We start from the raw sequence: 13976 nt of genomic DNA on the forward strand, positions 1-13976 counted from the left end.
CCAGAGCATAGATTCACAGGATGAAAAGAGAAAGAAGATGAGAGAGCCAGTACAGGTATCGTCTACCATTCACAACCCAATCAATGAACACACACAAAAAAAAAATCTGCATGTGCAAACGACACAGCAAAAACATGAACGTCTGCATAACAACCAAACCTTTAACCTCAGCAAACATTTGAGACTAAATGTTTGAGCCTGGCTGACAAAATATTTCATGAAAACGCCACAAATGGGCATTAAATGAAGGACGAAGCAGCTGGTTTTGTCCGTGGGATGATGCACACACTCTAAAATGGCGTCGCATGAAGACTGAATCAGATTGGCTTAAATCACAACCTTTGGATTTATTCGTCCAGCTCATTTTGAAATCAGTCTTTGCAAGTCTACTCCACTGGAAAATCCATATTAAAACTGGTTTTGGAACAAAAATTCACTTTGATTGGTGACTCTCTGGTTTGTTGATGGTCCTGGATGGTTTTTATCAGCTTGGACCAGCTAATGACCATCTAGTTTAGACCAGCTACAAGCGTTCCAAAATTCACCTTGAGATGGATTCTTAGGTTGGGTTCCTAAAAATCTAAAAGTTAAATCTGACTCAAAGTGTAGTTTCTCTCATGTCTACAGACATAAAGAGCATTTGTGAGACCCAGAGATAATCTCAGAGCAGCAGAAGATGATAAACGGGAGGCACTGATGCAGAACACCCTGACACGTCATGCTTTGTGCTAGCCAGCATCTGAAACACAAACACGCCAAACACCTTCCTCGTCTTTTCTAGTGCCACTCCAGGAAGGCAGAACAAAGCACTGAGATGAACAAGTCACGCAATTCAGACTCTACACAAACCTTTTAGTAATGGTTCAGATGGCCGTAAATGATCTCTTGGAAATGTAAAAACCTCTGGAGTGCTTCCTTTGAATGTAGTTTGATCTGATTTTGAGCTAAAGTTTAACAAGCTACACCTGCGTGAAGGGGTTTCACATTTCTGTACATGACTGAAGGAATGTTTAGGATCTTTGCATACAAAAATACTTTTACTGTTTTCATTCAAACAGCACATTGGCTTTTACTAATATGAAGTGTTTCTTGCTAATACAAGAAAACATACCTGACTAAAAAACTAAATTATAAGTATAAATTACACACATTCTTGTTTTTTCGATTCGCATCTAACAACAGGTAGAAGGGCACACGATCTTAGACTTTCTTGAATGGAATTTTCTTAGTTTAAAAAAAAAAAAAAAAAAAATCAGCACCAGTCTTTAATGTGCAACATGAGACAGGACAGAGGAAAGCACAGCTTGAAGTCTCCGCATAAAAGAGATTTTCCGATTGTCAGATTTTGTGTGTCTGTGAGTGTTCACAACATTCCAGAACACCTGAAATTATTTTGCCCTTTGCCTGACATGTATGTGTCTACACCAGAGATGCCCAAACCAAAGTTGGCCCGTGATGACCTTTGACTTGCCATGAGGGGGAAATATAGTCTAGGAAAAAAACATGCCATTTAAGTAGACGTGTGCCGGTATTCTACATAGCATATTAGCATAATTCTTTTAATTTCTCTGAACTTACAGTATTTGCATCAACGAGTCAAGATTCAGAATGCTTTAACGCAACCCTTATGAGCAGTTTGGCACATCCATTCTGTGTCCCATCTGACTGAGAACAAGAGTGTAAACTACACCTACAATGAGAAGCATGTTCAAGTATAGGGGTGAAAAATTACGTGTTCAGTCTATAAGTGTGTAGTGTTTCTTTACAAAGAGACATCGCCAACTACTGGCCTGGCATGCATAATATAACGTTTTTAGTCATTTTCGTGGATCATAATTTATATATTATTAAACATAATTTATTTGTGGATTCATTCAAAATTTCTTAAATGTTCCAGATTCTTTTCATTTTTATTTTGTTGTTAATTTTTTTTAAATGTAAACTGGTGTTAAAAAAAAACTAAAATATTACAAAAAAAATTTACTGCAGATTACAGTGTTATATTTTAATATTATGAAATCACAAATGAGGGGAACCAAGGTTAAACACTTAGAAATTAAAGATATAATGCAACTTTTACTTTCGGCCCTCAGTCAAGTTTGATTTTTCGTTGTAAAATGTTTGGGCACCTCTGGTCTACACCATCTCCCTGAAAATTATTTAAAAAAAAGAAATAAATAAAAAAGTAACTAAGTGCATGTTTTTTACTATTATTTGTGAAACACAGAGCCCAAGTGACACAGGCAGATGAGAACATTTCCATTTCTGCAGGCCTGACAATTATGATTGTCTTAAATCATTGTCTTATTTTATCTATATTTGTTCATTACAGTTAAACTGCTGCACTTCCGCCCACCACCGTAAAACGATCACAAAGTCCCTCTTCTACGAAGCATAAATTAGACAGAGCTTCATCCCTGTGTAATACTGAAACTAAATATTAGCTCATCTGTTTATATTGACATCAAATCAGTGGAGTTATGCTGTGTGGACATGCGGACCACATTAACATCTGAGAAATCAAAGAATCAGCAAACATGCTTCTCTTGAGGAGTTATGTCTAGATGCTAGCCTAAATATGAAAACCGAAATAAACGCACTGAAATATGACCATCCAGAACACATTATGTGAATGAACTATATGTACAGTAAAGTGGATCCAGAAAAAAAAAAAGAGAGAGTAACAGGGATTGAGTTGAACTCAACAGTAGAAAAATTCTGCCCTAGTCTGAACTTTTAAATTGTTCTTAAATATTTGAAATATACAACGTGATTCAAGTTTCTTACGTTAGCATTAACGTTACAGCAGGAGGGGACTGAACTTGCTCTGCACATGATAATAGGCAGCCAAATTTATGCATTTTTGAAATGTTTGGGACTTCACTGAACTGTGCTCAGCTCCTCTCATCAGCATACACATATGAAATATGATGTGTGAAAAGCAGTTCATGACCATGTATTTTTCTTCTTTTTGGTGGGGCCATTTCTCTTTTAGCTAGTATTTTAGTATGCGTTTGAGAACAGAACATGTGACAGCACACTCAGCCGACTCTGCATTGAGTTTAAGCTCTGTCAAGGCATTACTTGATTTTGTCTTGTTTGTGTGTGTTTGTATGTTAAAAAGTCCAGACGACGTCAACCGGTTGTAACATTACAGTGCCAAAACCCTTCCGGCTTTCTGTCCCTTTTCTATCAATCGGAGCATCTGCTCGACTGTTCTGTGATCCCGTCTCCGTGAATAACAGATGGGTCACGCCTCATGTGGGCTCCTCCTACATATCCCAGCATCCTCTGCGTGCAGTCCGGGCCAGGCAGAGCCCTTGGGCCTCGTGGCGTTATCACCATCATTTGCTGTCATGGGGACTTTAAGGGACTTTGGCTTTCTCGATTTGGTTTGGCTCGGGACCGAGCCTTCCTCTGAGCCGAGAGAGTCCCTTCCCATCATGCCTTTCAGAGCTAAATGCTCAACGCGCTTTCCTGGCAACCTCTTGTCTTCTCCCGGGGGGCGGGGCTACCGTTGGAGCATGTTTCTGTAGTCCGACAGGTTGCTGGACTGGGAGTGATGATGCTGCTGTTGCTGTTGCTGCTGCTGCTGCTGTTGTTGATGCTGCTGTTGTGGCTGTACGTATCCCACAATGCTTTGCTGTGGAATGCCAGGGGTGTGGAATAAGGCCTGAGTGGGAGTGCTGTGAATCAGACCCTGAGGCTGCATCTTCAAGAGAGAAAGAGAGATAGAATGTTACCAGAATGTTTATGAATCACAAAACATGATTCACGATGATATGATACAGTTGATGACTGAGAAGAACTGTAAATCTGAATCACAATTAATCAAAATTGTGTTTGTCTACCTGAAAGAACTGCTGAGGTTGCTGTAGAGGTAAGCCATGCGGGGCAGCCACCGGGTGAGGCGTGTAGGTAGGTGTGGCCTGATGGGTGATGAAACTATTATGGGGGATCATGATTGGTGAGGTGAAGACGGGGGACGGGACAAGCACAGCGTTACAATTCACCTGCTGCACAGGGAAGGAAGGAGCCATAATCTGCTGGTCCAGAGGATATCTGTAACACAAAAACAATATTGGTGAATTCAGAATAGTATACTCCTCATACTGTTTCTATTATGGCAGAAATGGTAAAAGTAGTACTGTATACTACTATGTTCTTCCATATTCAGCCCAACAACCGGTCTATGACTTTACTTTCATTTTGAATGGGGCCATCAATCCCACACACACTTACTTGGTTTGTTGAATAGTTGAGCTGCACTGGGAAGACTGAGCCCCCCCATTGCTGTCTGATACAAGCGTCTGCATTGGCTGGTTTAGCAGCATCCTACTAATCCGAAAACACCCTGTATTATATTACTGATCAGATCAGGGAACATGTCTTGTTACAATCACACATTCTGTGATATAACCAAAATCAGCCAATCAAGGAAGCTCCCTCACTCTACCAATCAGAAATCACCTCTCATTCTGCTGTCCCCTGTACAGTCATCACTGAATTATCTACTATAATCTATTATTTATTAAGAAACAGATAAATAATGGTTATTTATTATTTGGTTATTAAAATAATGGTTATTCAAATTATTAAAATATCATTAAAGGGGTCATGACACGAGAAATCAAGTTTGCCTTGATCTCGTGACGTGTGTTGCGTCAAAAGCACTGATGCCCTCTATACTGGATAAAGTGTACAGATGTACATTCAGTTTCTGATGTGCTCCGGCATACCGGATCGCATCAGAGGATTGCATGTTTGTTCAGAGCATTTTGTTTTGTGAATGAGGCAGTGTAATAGAGAGTTTGCAAATAAACTTTAGTTGAAAGATAAAGCAGCCAGCTGTATTGGATCTGACAGCAGCTGCATCGCAAACTGTAAGTAAATGATTTCATTATGTGTAAATGATGGTTTTATATGGATAATGTTTTCAAAACACTTTCTCAAGTGCAATATTGAGTGGACGTTGATACTGTTGAGTTAGCCAATCATAACCGTGGCCGTTTACAGACAAGTCTTAAAGGAGCCACCCTTTAAAACGGATCATTACAGAAAGAGGGTCAGAATGAAGGTGGAAAAATAATAATTTCCCACATATATATTTGTTGTTTTGTGCAAAAAACTTTATTAACTTTATAAGTGAACCTCAAGGAACATATTAAAATCATTAAAAAAAATCCATGTCATAACCCCTTTAAAACTGCCTTTTCAACCAGAGATCATGTTTTAGCCTAAAGGTTTTTCTTCTGATCTCTAGAACATCATTTCCAGAATATAAATGTCTACCTAATTTGATCCATCTGAATTGATAGGTATTACAGCTGGAATATTATAAAAGACAAGAAGCAACTCCAATGTTTGAACAAAGATTTGGTCTGATTTTCATATACGATTTGTCTGTTCAGACCAACGCATAAACAATGGCCGACGGGTTGAATGAAAGTGCAAGAGTTCCAGGTTCTTTCTCTGATATTCACTATAGTTTTATTATATATGTTTTATTTGCGGTGCAATGGAAAACAGATTAGAACAACTCTCTGTAAAAAAAAAAACCTAAATAAAAAAATTGTTGGATTAACAGCATGTGATTGTTCATGTCTGTCTGAACAGACATTAACAGACGTTTATTCAAATTAAAATGTTTATCACACTAAATTTTCAAACTGAACAGTCGTCTTGATAGGAACAAGCCTTTACAATGTACTTCAGCCAGAGTAAACTGTGTTTTTCTGTGTGTTAAGGTGTGTTGTTACCGTAGCTGTCCATCCTGGTTGTAGTCGGTGTGTGTGTTTCTTTGGCGGTGTGTGTCGTGTTGGGTTCTGTGTCCGTGGTTGGGGGAGAACATCATTGGGTTGCTGTAAAAGGGTGTGGTGAGACTGGTGTGTGTCTGCATTGGAACACTGACGACCTGCATGTGTCCAGTCTGAACCAGTCTCTGCTGCCCCTAAACACACATAAACACAAGACAACCATCAGTGTGTGTCACAAGTATGTGAGTGAGTAATGTGTGTGTTGTGTGAAGTGTACCTGAGCAGATGAGCTACTGGGCTGTTCTCTGAGCAGTGTGTGTGATGAATGTGAAGCACAGTGTTGAGGTTTGGGGTGTGTGTTGTGTTGCGACTGTGAACCAGAACTGGCAAACTCTCCCTGTATCGGCTGCTGGAGAAACATCTGCAAGACAGCGATCCAAACACACTGTTCAGAATCAGACCACTTTAGCTCTAATAATAAATAAAGTAAGACTTCCAATACAATAACTTCGTCTCTGAATACAGTAGCATTTTTTTTTCTACAGAAAAGGAATATTGTACATCTACTGTACACTACTTTTCAAATGTTTGTGGTCAGCAAGTTTAAAAAAAGAAAGAAAATAAATGAATACATTCATTCAGCAAGGGTGCATTAAACTGATCAAAAGTAACAGTGAAGACATTTGTATGATTTCAAAATAAATTGTTCTTCTGAACTTCCTATTTATAAAAGAATCCTAAAAAAAATGTTTAAGCTGCAAAACTGTTTTCAACATTGATAATAATAAGAAATGTTTCTTGAGCACCAAATCAGCATATTAGAATGATTTCTGAAAGATCATGTGACACTGAAGACTGGAGGAATGATGCTGAAAATACAACTTTGCCACCTCAGAAATAAATGACATTTTACAATATATTAAAATAGAGAACAGTTATTATATAAATAATAATAATATAATTATTTTCACAATAATACTTTTACTTTCAAAAACAGAAAAAAATCTGTAACACTTTACAATAAGGTTCCGTTTGTTAACATTAATTAACTACTTTAGTTAACAAAGAAAATTCATTCTAAAGCATCTATTAATCTTAATGAATGTTCATTTCAATATCTGTTAATATTATTAAATGGAACTGAGCTAACATGAACTAACAATGACAAGCTGTTATTAACTAATATTAACAAAGATGATTTAATTTTAGCAAATGCATTAACTAACGTTAACTAATAGAACCAAAAAATCAGTAGTGTATTTCTTCCTCTTTTTACATCACATTTTCTATTTTTTATGTATTTTATCTGACCCAAATTTGCACAAATAAATATAATACTGCAAGTGTATGATTATGTGTGTGCACCTCTAGGTTGGCGAGCTGTAGTTTCTCTTTAATGTCGTGCAGCTCTTGTTGTTGTGTCTTGATGTCGGCCTGTAGGATGCGTGTCCGCTCCTCTAGCTGCTCTTTCAGCTGATGCATGACGCCTAACTGAGGCTGCTGGAATCCGTACAGAGACTGTGTCTGCAACCCACATGCACAAAGAACATTGAGAACACACAAAAAGACTCAAGAGCAGCAACATATAACCCTTTTTCCACCTTTTCAAAACTGTGACCTTCTCTCAAAACCAGCTGTTGTTTCCACTAAGCCGAATGAAGACTTAACTGACTACATTATTCCATAACATTTGGAAAAAGCTATTTTAGAATCTAAAACAAATTGGTTCAGAGTTTTTTTTTTTTTTTGTTGTTGTTGCCATTGTGATCTGCAAATGGGCAGAATTTCTAACAAATACAATTTCTGCAGGGAACAAGGATCTAGATTTGGCACCGTTACACAGTCGTTGGTAAAATGTTAACAATCTTTCTATTCTAAGATTAAAACAAACTCTAAACTGTAGCTATACTTGAACATGGAGGGGAAGACAGACAGTAGGAAGGAAAGAGAGAGAGAGTACTGACCATGGTGGACTGCTGACTGCAGGAGGGAGAGAGTGATGTGGCCTCTGAGGAGCTCTGCCTCTGAATCAGGGTCTAAAACAAACAGACACAAAACGTTCAGATACACAAACAACCACTGGTGATAACAACACATACAATACTGTACAAAAAGTAGGGGTCAGTAAGATTTTTGATCAAAATGTTTACAAAAGATTTATATTTCAAATAAATATCGGTATTCTGAATAAAATTTCATCGTTTCATCATTAATAACAACAAGAAATGTTTCTTGAGCATTATTTGAATGATTTCTGAAGGATCATGTGACACTAAACACTGGAGTAATGATGCTGAAAATATGGCTTTTAAAATAAACAGTCATTTAAATTGTAATAACATTACTGTTTTATTGTGTTTTAGATTAAATGAATGATGAGTATAAGAGACTTCTTTCAAAACCGTTAAAAAAAAAAAAAAAAATCTTACCACCCCTAAACTTTTAAACAGTAGTGTACAGAGCCATAAAAGTATTCAAAGTGGTTTTAGGGAGATCTTAGTTATAGATCTTATGACATTTATGCATGTTTTGGGGTGGATTTTGAAAGAATGTTGCAAAATTGTACTGTTAACTATTAGCAATGTAACCATGTTGAATGACACAAATTAAAACTATAAATATGTTACTGCTAAGATTAGTGTTACGATACATTTCAGAGTATGAGCTGCAGTTGTATGTAGTTTTTAACAATATTTAGTAATGTGTATTGTTTAATGGTTACATTTTTGCTGCAGTTGTTCACTTGTCTGAGTCCTTCATAACTCACCTGGATATTGGTGGGGACTTTTATGTGTTATTAAACATCTGATGAGACAAACTAATGACCTTATGATACAGATCTAAGGTCATCATCCATCTGCCTGTCTAATCTACACACCCTCACCTGTTGAATTCTATCTGCAAACACCTGTCTGTTGAGTTAATTAAAAATAAAACACAAAAAAACTATAATAAATGTTTATTAAATCACAACATGATAATGTATAGTATGAAAATGGACAATTCATTTTGAGAATGGCTAAACAGTCTTATTAAATTACTAGTGTTTTTAAAGACTTTAAATGAAAGTTAGTCTATATGTCATGCCCTGTTGATTTATGAAATTGTAAACTGTTGCTGAGAATCAGCCAAGAAGATTTATAAAAATCAAAAAATCAATAAACGGAGCAGTTCTTATAGGGTCCTTGCACCATTGGTGCTTGAGTCCTAAAAAGATCACTGCAGATCCCCACCAGATCACTTCACATATAAATGATGATAATGGAGATGATGATGAGGTGCATGTTTGTACCTTCGATCCACTATGTGGCATTCTGCTGGAGTTCTTCTCAGGACCAATGGAAGCAGACTGCCGTGACGATGTGCATGCTTCTGTGTACCTCACCGACGAGTTCGCTATGGACACAGACACACACAGGCTTACATTCACATGACCCTCTTATGCACATGTACACCTCATAAGGGCAGAAGTGTTTGTACTTACATGCGGAGTCGGACAGTGCTGTGTGTGATGATTTTCTCGAGCTTTGTGATGACACTGATCGAGCGCTGTTGATTCTGTCCCGTGCTTTTTTCAAAGGAGGATGCATGTCCAAAAACACCTCCTGCCCCTACACAGACCAAACTCATTCGCATAACTATTCACATAAACACATAGGAATGCAAACAATAAAGCAGTGTGTGTGTGTGTGAGTAATACCTTGACTGAGGATGTGGCCATATCAGATGAGCTTTCCTCCAATCCAAACTCTCTCCTTCTCTCCGCTCGGACTTCAGCATAACTTTAGAGAGAGACAAAGTGTTTTGTTTTTACTTTTCATTCTTTTAACTTGTACATCCACTGTGAAAAGCTGTAGACCAGTGGTTCTCAACTTTTTTTTACTCCAACACTGTGTTTACACCTGCGCCGCAACAGCTTGAGGCTGTCAACGCTGGACGCGACAAAGTGACCGTTGCAAATCCATTTGTTCTTCGTGTCGGATGTAGCGTGAGAGCTTGAAGCATGTCAAAAATAGAACGGGGCTTTAGTTTACTGTCGGGAATTTGTTGTGTCACATTGCGCTGCATCCAGTATAGACATCATCACTCCCCATTGTCCACAACAATTTTTGAGGGCCCCTTTTTCAGTTGTTTGTGATTTACTGGATAAAGATTAAGAATTTTTAGAATTTTAAGAATTAAGGATTTTTTTTAAATACATAAAATATACTTACAATTTCTACCCAATAAAATATTCTAGAACTTGTCATTACTAGAAAACTGTTTATTCTTTACAAAAATGCCCATAGAGTTATAATATTTTATGAATTTAGAGGTTTCATAAAAAAAAAAAAAAAAAAAAATATATATATATATATATATATATATATATATATATATATATATATATATATATATATATATATATAAGAATAATAATAATAATAAATATATATATATATATATATATATATATATATATATATATATATATATATATATATATATATATATATATATATATACACACACACAGGACTTTTCCAGGTGTAGAAATCACACTTTCAAAATGAGTCTTCCTCATATATCCAGGATTTTCAAGACTGTAGGAATACTGGTTCTTAGAAGACAAAAAAATAAGAAATAACTTGATTTTTAGTTGCTTTTTTTTTTTTTACATTTGAACTCATCTTGAGGACCCTTTGGAAGTTTTTTGATACCACCAAGTGGGCCCTGGGCCCCTGGTTGAGAACCACTGCTGTAAAAGGACCCTGTAATGTGGTAGCCTGGGTTTCCCCATGCTGCCTTGAGCGCAGCACGATTTTATTCACGCTGCTAGGCAGCCTGGATACCATGGACTAGATTTTCCCCTCAAATAGGGAACCAATCACAGAACGGGGAGGGAGCAGCAAGACGATGACGAAGTCTATGCGACACACCGAAGCAGTTTGTTTATCTATGGATCCAACATGACAGACGTAAAAATATATGCATATTTTTAGGAACACATCTACAAAAATATGCCTGTATTTCAAGTTGATAAAATAATTTAAAATCCACATCAGTTTATTTGTGCCGACGCGCCACGCCCTCCCAGGATCTATAACGTTACCTAGGCTACTTTCACTTTTAAAAATTCATCATAACCCCGCGCGCGATCTGCTTGCAGTCGTCGAGATGGATGCTGAGGAGTTGAAGAAAAGAATAGCTAGTGGAGATTGTAAAGTTGTCGACAATACGTCATCAAAAATCAAGTCCAGTGTGTGGGAGAAATTTGGAGTTATCTGAAGAAAATATTGCGAAAGGCTTTGCATTTTCGTGTTGGATAGCCGCAGATGTGGAGCTTCATCCCTGAGGAAGCACCAAGCGTGCCGCACAAGCCCTGAAAAGTGAAGCCAAAACGTCCATGATTTCGTCGAGACAAACTTTGAAGTTGGCTTGAGAAAGTTTGGACCAGAACGTTTATTGCTAGGCGGTTGCTAGGATGTTATGGGTGGTCGCTATGGTGTTGCTAGGCGGTTGCTAGGGTATTCTGGGTGGTTGCTTTGGTGTTGCTAAGCGGTTGCTAGGGTATTTTGGGTGGTTGCTAGGCTGTTGCTAGGGTGTTCTGGGTGGTTGCTATGCTGTTGCTAGGCGGTTGCTAGGGTGTTCTGGGTGGTTGCTATGCTGTTGCTAGGTGGTTGCTAGGGTGTTTTGGTGGTTGCTATGCTGTTGCTAGGCGGTTGCTAGGGTATTCTGGGGGGTTGCTAGGGTGTTGCTAGGCGGTTGCTAGGGTGTTTTGGTGGTTGCTATGCTGTTGCTAGGCGGTTGCTAGGGTATTCTGGGGGGTTACTAGAGTGTTGCTAGGTGGTTGCTAGGGTGTTTTGGTGGTTGCTATGCTGTTGCTAGGCGGTTGCTAGGGTATTCTGGGGGGTTGCTAGGGTGTTGCTAGGCAGTTGCTAGGGTATTCTGGGTGGTTGCTAGGGTGTTGCTAGGTGGTTGCTAGGGTGTTTTGGTGGTTACTATGGTGTTGCTAGGCGGTTGCTAGGGAATTCTGGGTGGTTGCTAGGCAGTTGCTAGGGTATTCTGGGGGTTGCTAGGGTGTTGCTAGGCGGTTGCTAGGGTGTTCTAGGTGGTTGCTATGATGTTGCTAGGCGGTTGCTAGGGTGTTTTGGTGGTTGCTATGGTGTTGCTAGGCAGTTGCTAGGGTATTCTGGTTGGTTGCTAGGGTGTTGCTATGCTGTTGCTAGGCGGTTGCTAGGGTATTCTGGGGGTTGTTAGGGTGTTGCTAGGTGGTTGCTGGGGTGTTCTAGGTGGTTGCTATGATGTTGCTAGGCTTTTTGGAAGAGAGCGAAGGGGCGTCGTCCATCTTTTTTTACAGTCTATGGGAAGCACGCAGAAACTGTGGTAACAAAGCAGTTCTATCGAACGGTATTTTTCTAATTTAACACTGTTAAGTATGTGTGGTGTGCAGGGCGTGTTTGAACCCAAAATTGTCAGATGTAGGCTAGACGAAATTGCGTGGCATACAGTAGTGTTGTAGCCGCGTCTGTTCGATTGGTAAAATGTTGTAAGGCTACTCAGTTTTGTGGTAACGTTAGCCATGTTCTTCATGTAAGTTATCGGCCTGTTGACAGCTTCGGCTGAAGTTGTCCTTGTGTTAATTGTCGTGTAATAATAACCTCTGTATGACCCGGCAATAAACATTTTTGTAAGTGTGTCTAAAATTTGATAGTCTAAACTGATTTTATTTCGGCTGGGGGTCGGGTGTCGGTTCTATTTTAAGCTGGTCGGTGCAGATTTTAATTAGTGCTGCTGTTGGAAAACGGGGCGGGTGCGGATTTACAAAATCGGACCCGTGCAGGACTCTGGTGTACACATAAATCTCTGACCCATCGTCGTCGTCTTCGTTGAATATCTGTCGCTCTACATACGTCATCTGGTATAATTGAAACGATTGGCTATGAGCTACGTACAGGCGCATTTGATAGACATTTGTAGCGCCCAATAAACGGCTCTGGGCATTCGTAAACCACGCCTCAAATACGAGAAAATGAACATATGGTTTCCAGACCATGTCTCAAAGAGAAAGAGGTCTGACGTTAGCCAGGCTAGTAATGTGGTGCATTTCTGAGAATAGGTGGTCATTTTTGAAGGCCAAACCTGTAGTAACACAAACTAACCACTAGATGGAAACTGAGGCTAAAAGATAATAGACACTGTAAAACAGACTCAATTAATTGAGCTGATAATCATATTAATTTGGGGGGGGTATTTTTGAAGTTATGAACAGGCATTTGAACACAGATATCCATGTTACAAATATTATTAAACCTAAAATATTTTAAGTGTGAGTGAATTGTTTTTGTTTATACGCATATAAAATTGAGTGTGTATTTTCCAGTGTGAGACTTCTTTATTGTCATTGTAACAGAGTCACAACAAAATACTCTGTGACTCAAGCATATAAAAACTACAATTCCGACAAACATTAAAATGACAAAGAACAACAAATTTCAATGAACTAAATCCAATGATATATATAAAGAATAAATAAGAATAGAATATAATCAAGACACGTCAAGTCGAGACAAGCTATTAGGTTTCTTAAGGTGCATGAGAGGTCAATAAATAATGCTTTGCTTTCCAATATACATGTATGAATTATGGTTTTGTGTGTTTTACCTGACCACGTTGTGTGTACAGACGATAAACTCTGGTTTGGAGTTCCACTGGTGGTATGTGATGTAATAGTGTGTCTGTAGCCAGATCCACTGCTGTCCTTTAGTCAGGAACCGATAGTAACAGGATTTTCCTTTCCCAAATTGCATCACTGCAATACACACATGCATGCACACAAACTCTCAAGATCAGTAGTCTCTAAAAAAGATTTGAGAGCTTCTTACAAGGTCTTTCATCTTTCCTGGTGGGAGCATTTTCAGCTCCTCTGTGATTCACACAAACAGCACACAATTTCCAAGCCAGTACACTGACCTAGTTTTAGAAGAGAGCAAGAGAGAGAGACTTTGAGATAACACTCACATTGTTTATGACACTGAGCAATCAGCTCCAGGTCGTCCACATGGTAGTAGTCGTAACCCGAGGTCCCCAAAACCTCAAACGGTAGGTACCCGATGATAGGAGAGGCCCTGCGAACACATACACCTTCAGTACATACTATCTGCTACCAGCACATGCACAATTCCAAGCATTGGCCCAATTTACAAAACAAGAAGTCAAATCGTATGTCCTTTCAGACCC

At 38.6% G+C, this 13976-nt stretch overlaps 1 protein-coding gene across 6 annotated transcripts in view; it reads right to left on the reverse strand.

The window, feature by feature from the left end:
* Positions 1-1933: 1933 nt before the first annotated feature.
* Positions 1934-13976, reverse strand: part of npas2 (neuronal PAS domain protein 2) — a 64510-nt gene continuing 52467 nt past the window's right edge. For 3 of the 6 annotated variants that reach the window (XM_079870483.1, XM_079870488.1, XM_079870484.1), the window contains 12 exons: positions 13758-13864; positions 13401-13548; positions 9457-9538; positions 9241-9367; positions 9049-9152; positions 7721-7792; positions 7122-7280; positions 6034-6177; positions 5760-5950; positions 4243-4338; positions 3852-4062; positions 1934-3712 (listed from right to left, as the gene is read on the reverse strand). In XM_079870483.1, the coding sequence (XP_079726609.1) occupies positions 3512-3712; positions 3852-4062; positions 4243-4338; positions 5760-5950; positions 6034-6177; positions 7122-7280; positions 7721-7792; positions 9049-9152; positions 9241-9367; positions 9457-9538; positions 13401-13548; positions 13758-13864 (1642 nt within the window). In that variant the 3' untranslated portion in view covers positions 1934-3511. The remainder of the gene's footprint in view (positions 3713-3851; positions 4063-4242; positions 4339-5759; positions 5951-6033; positions 6178-7121; positions 7281-7720; positions 7793-9048; positions 9153-9240; positions 9368-9456; positions 9539-13400; positions 13549-13757; positions 13865-13976) is intronic. The other 3 variants (XM_079870485.1, XM_079870486.1, XM_079870487.1) reach the window with 2 other exon arrangements.

This window comes from Squalius cephalus, assembly GCF_949319135.1.
Source record: "Squalius cephalus genome assembly, chromosome: 5".
In the NCBI taxonomy this organism is placed as follows: Eukaryota; Metazoa; Chordata; class Actinopteri; order Cypriniformes; family Leuciscidae; genus Squalius; species Squalius cephalus.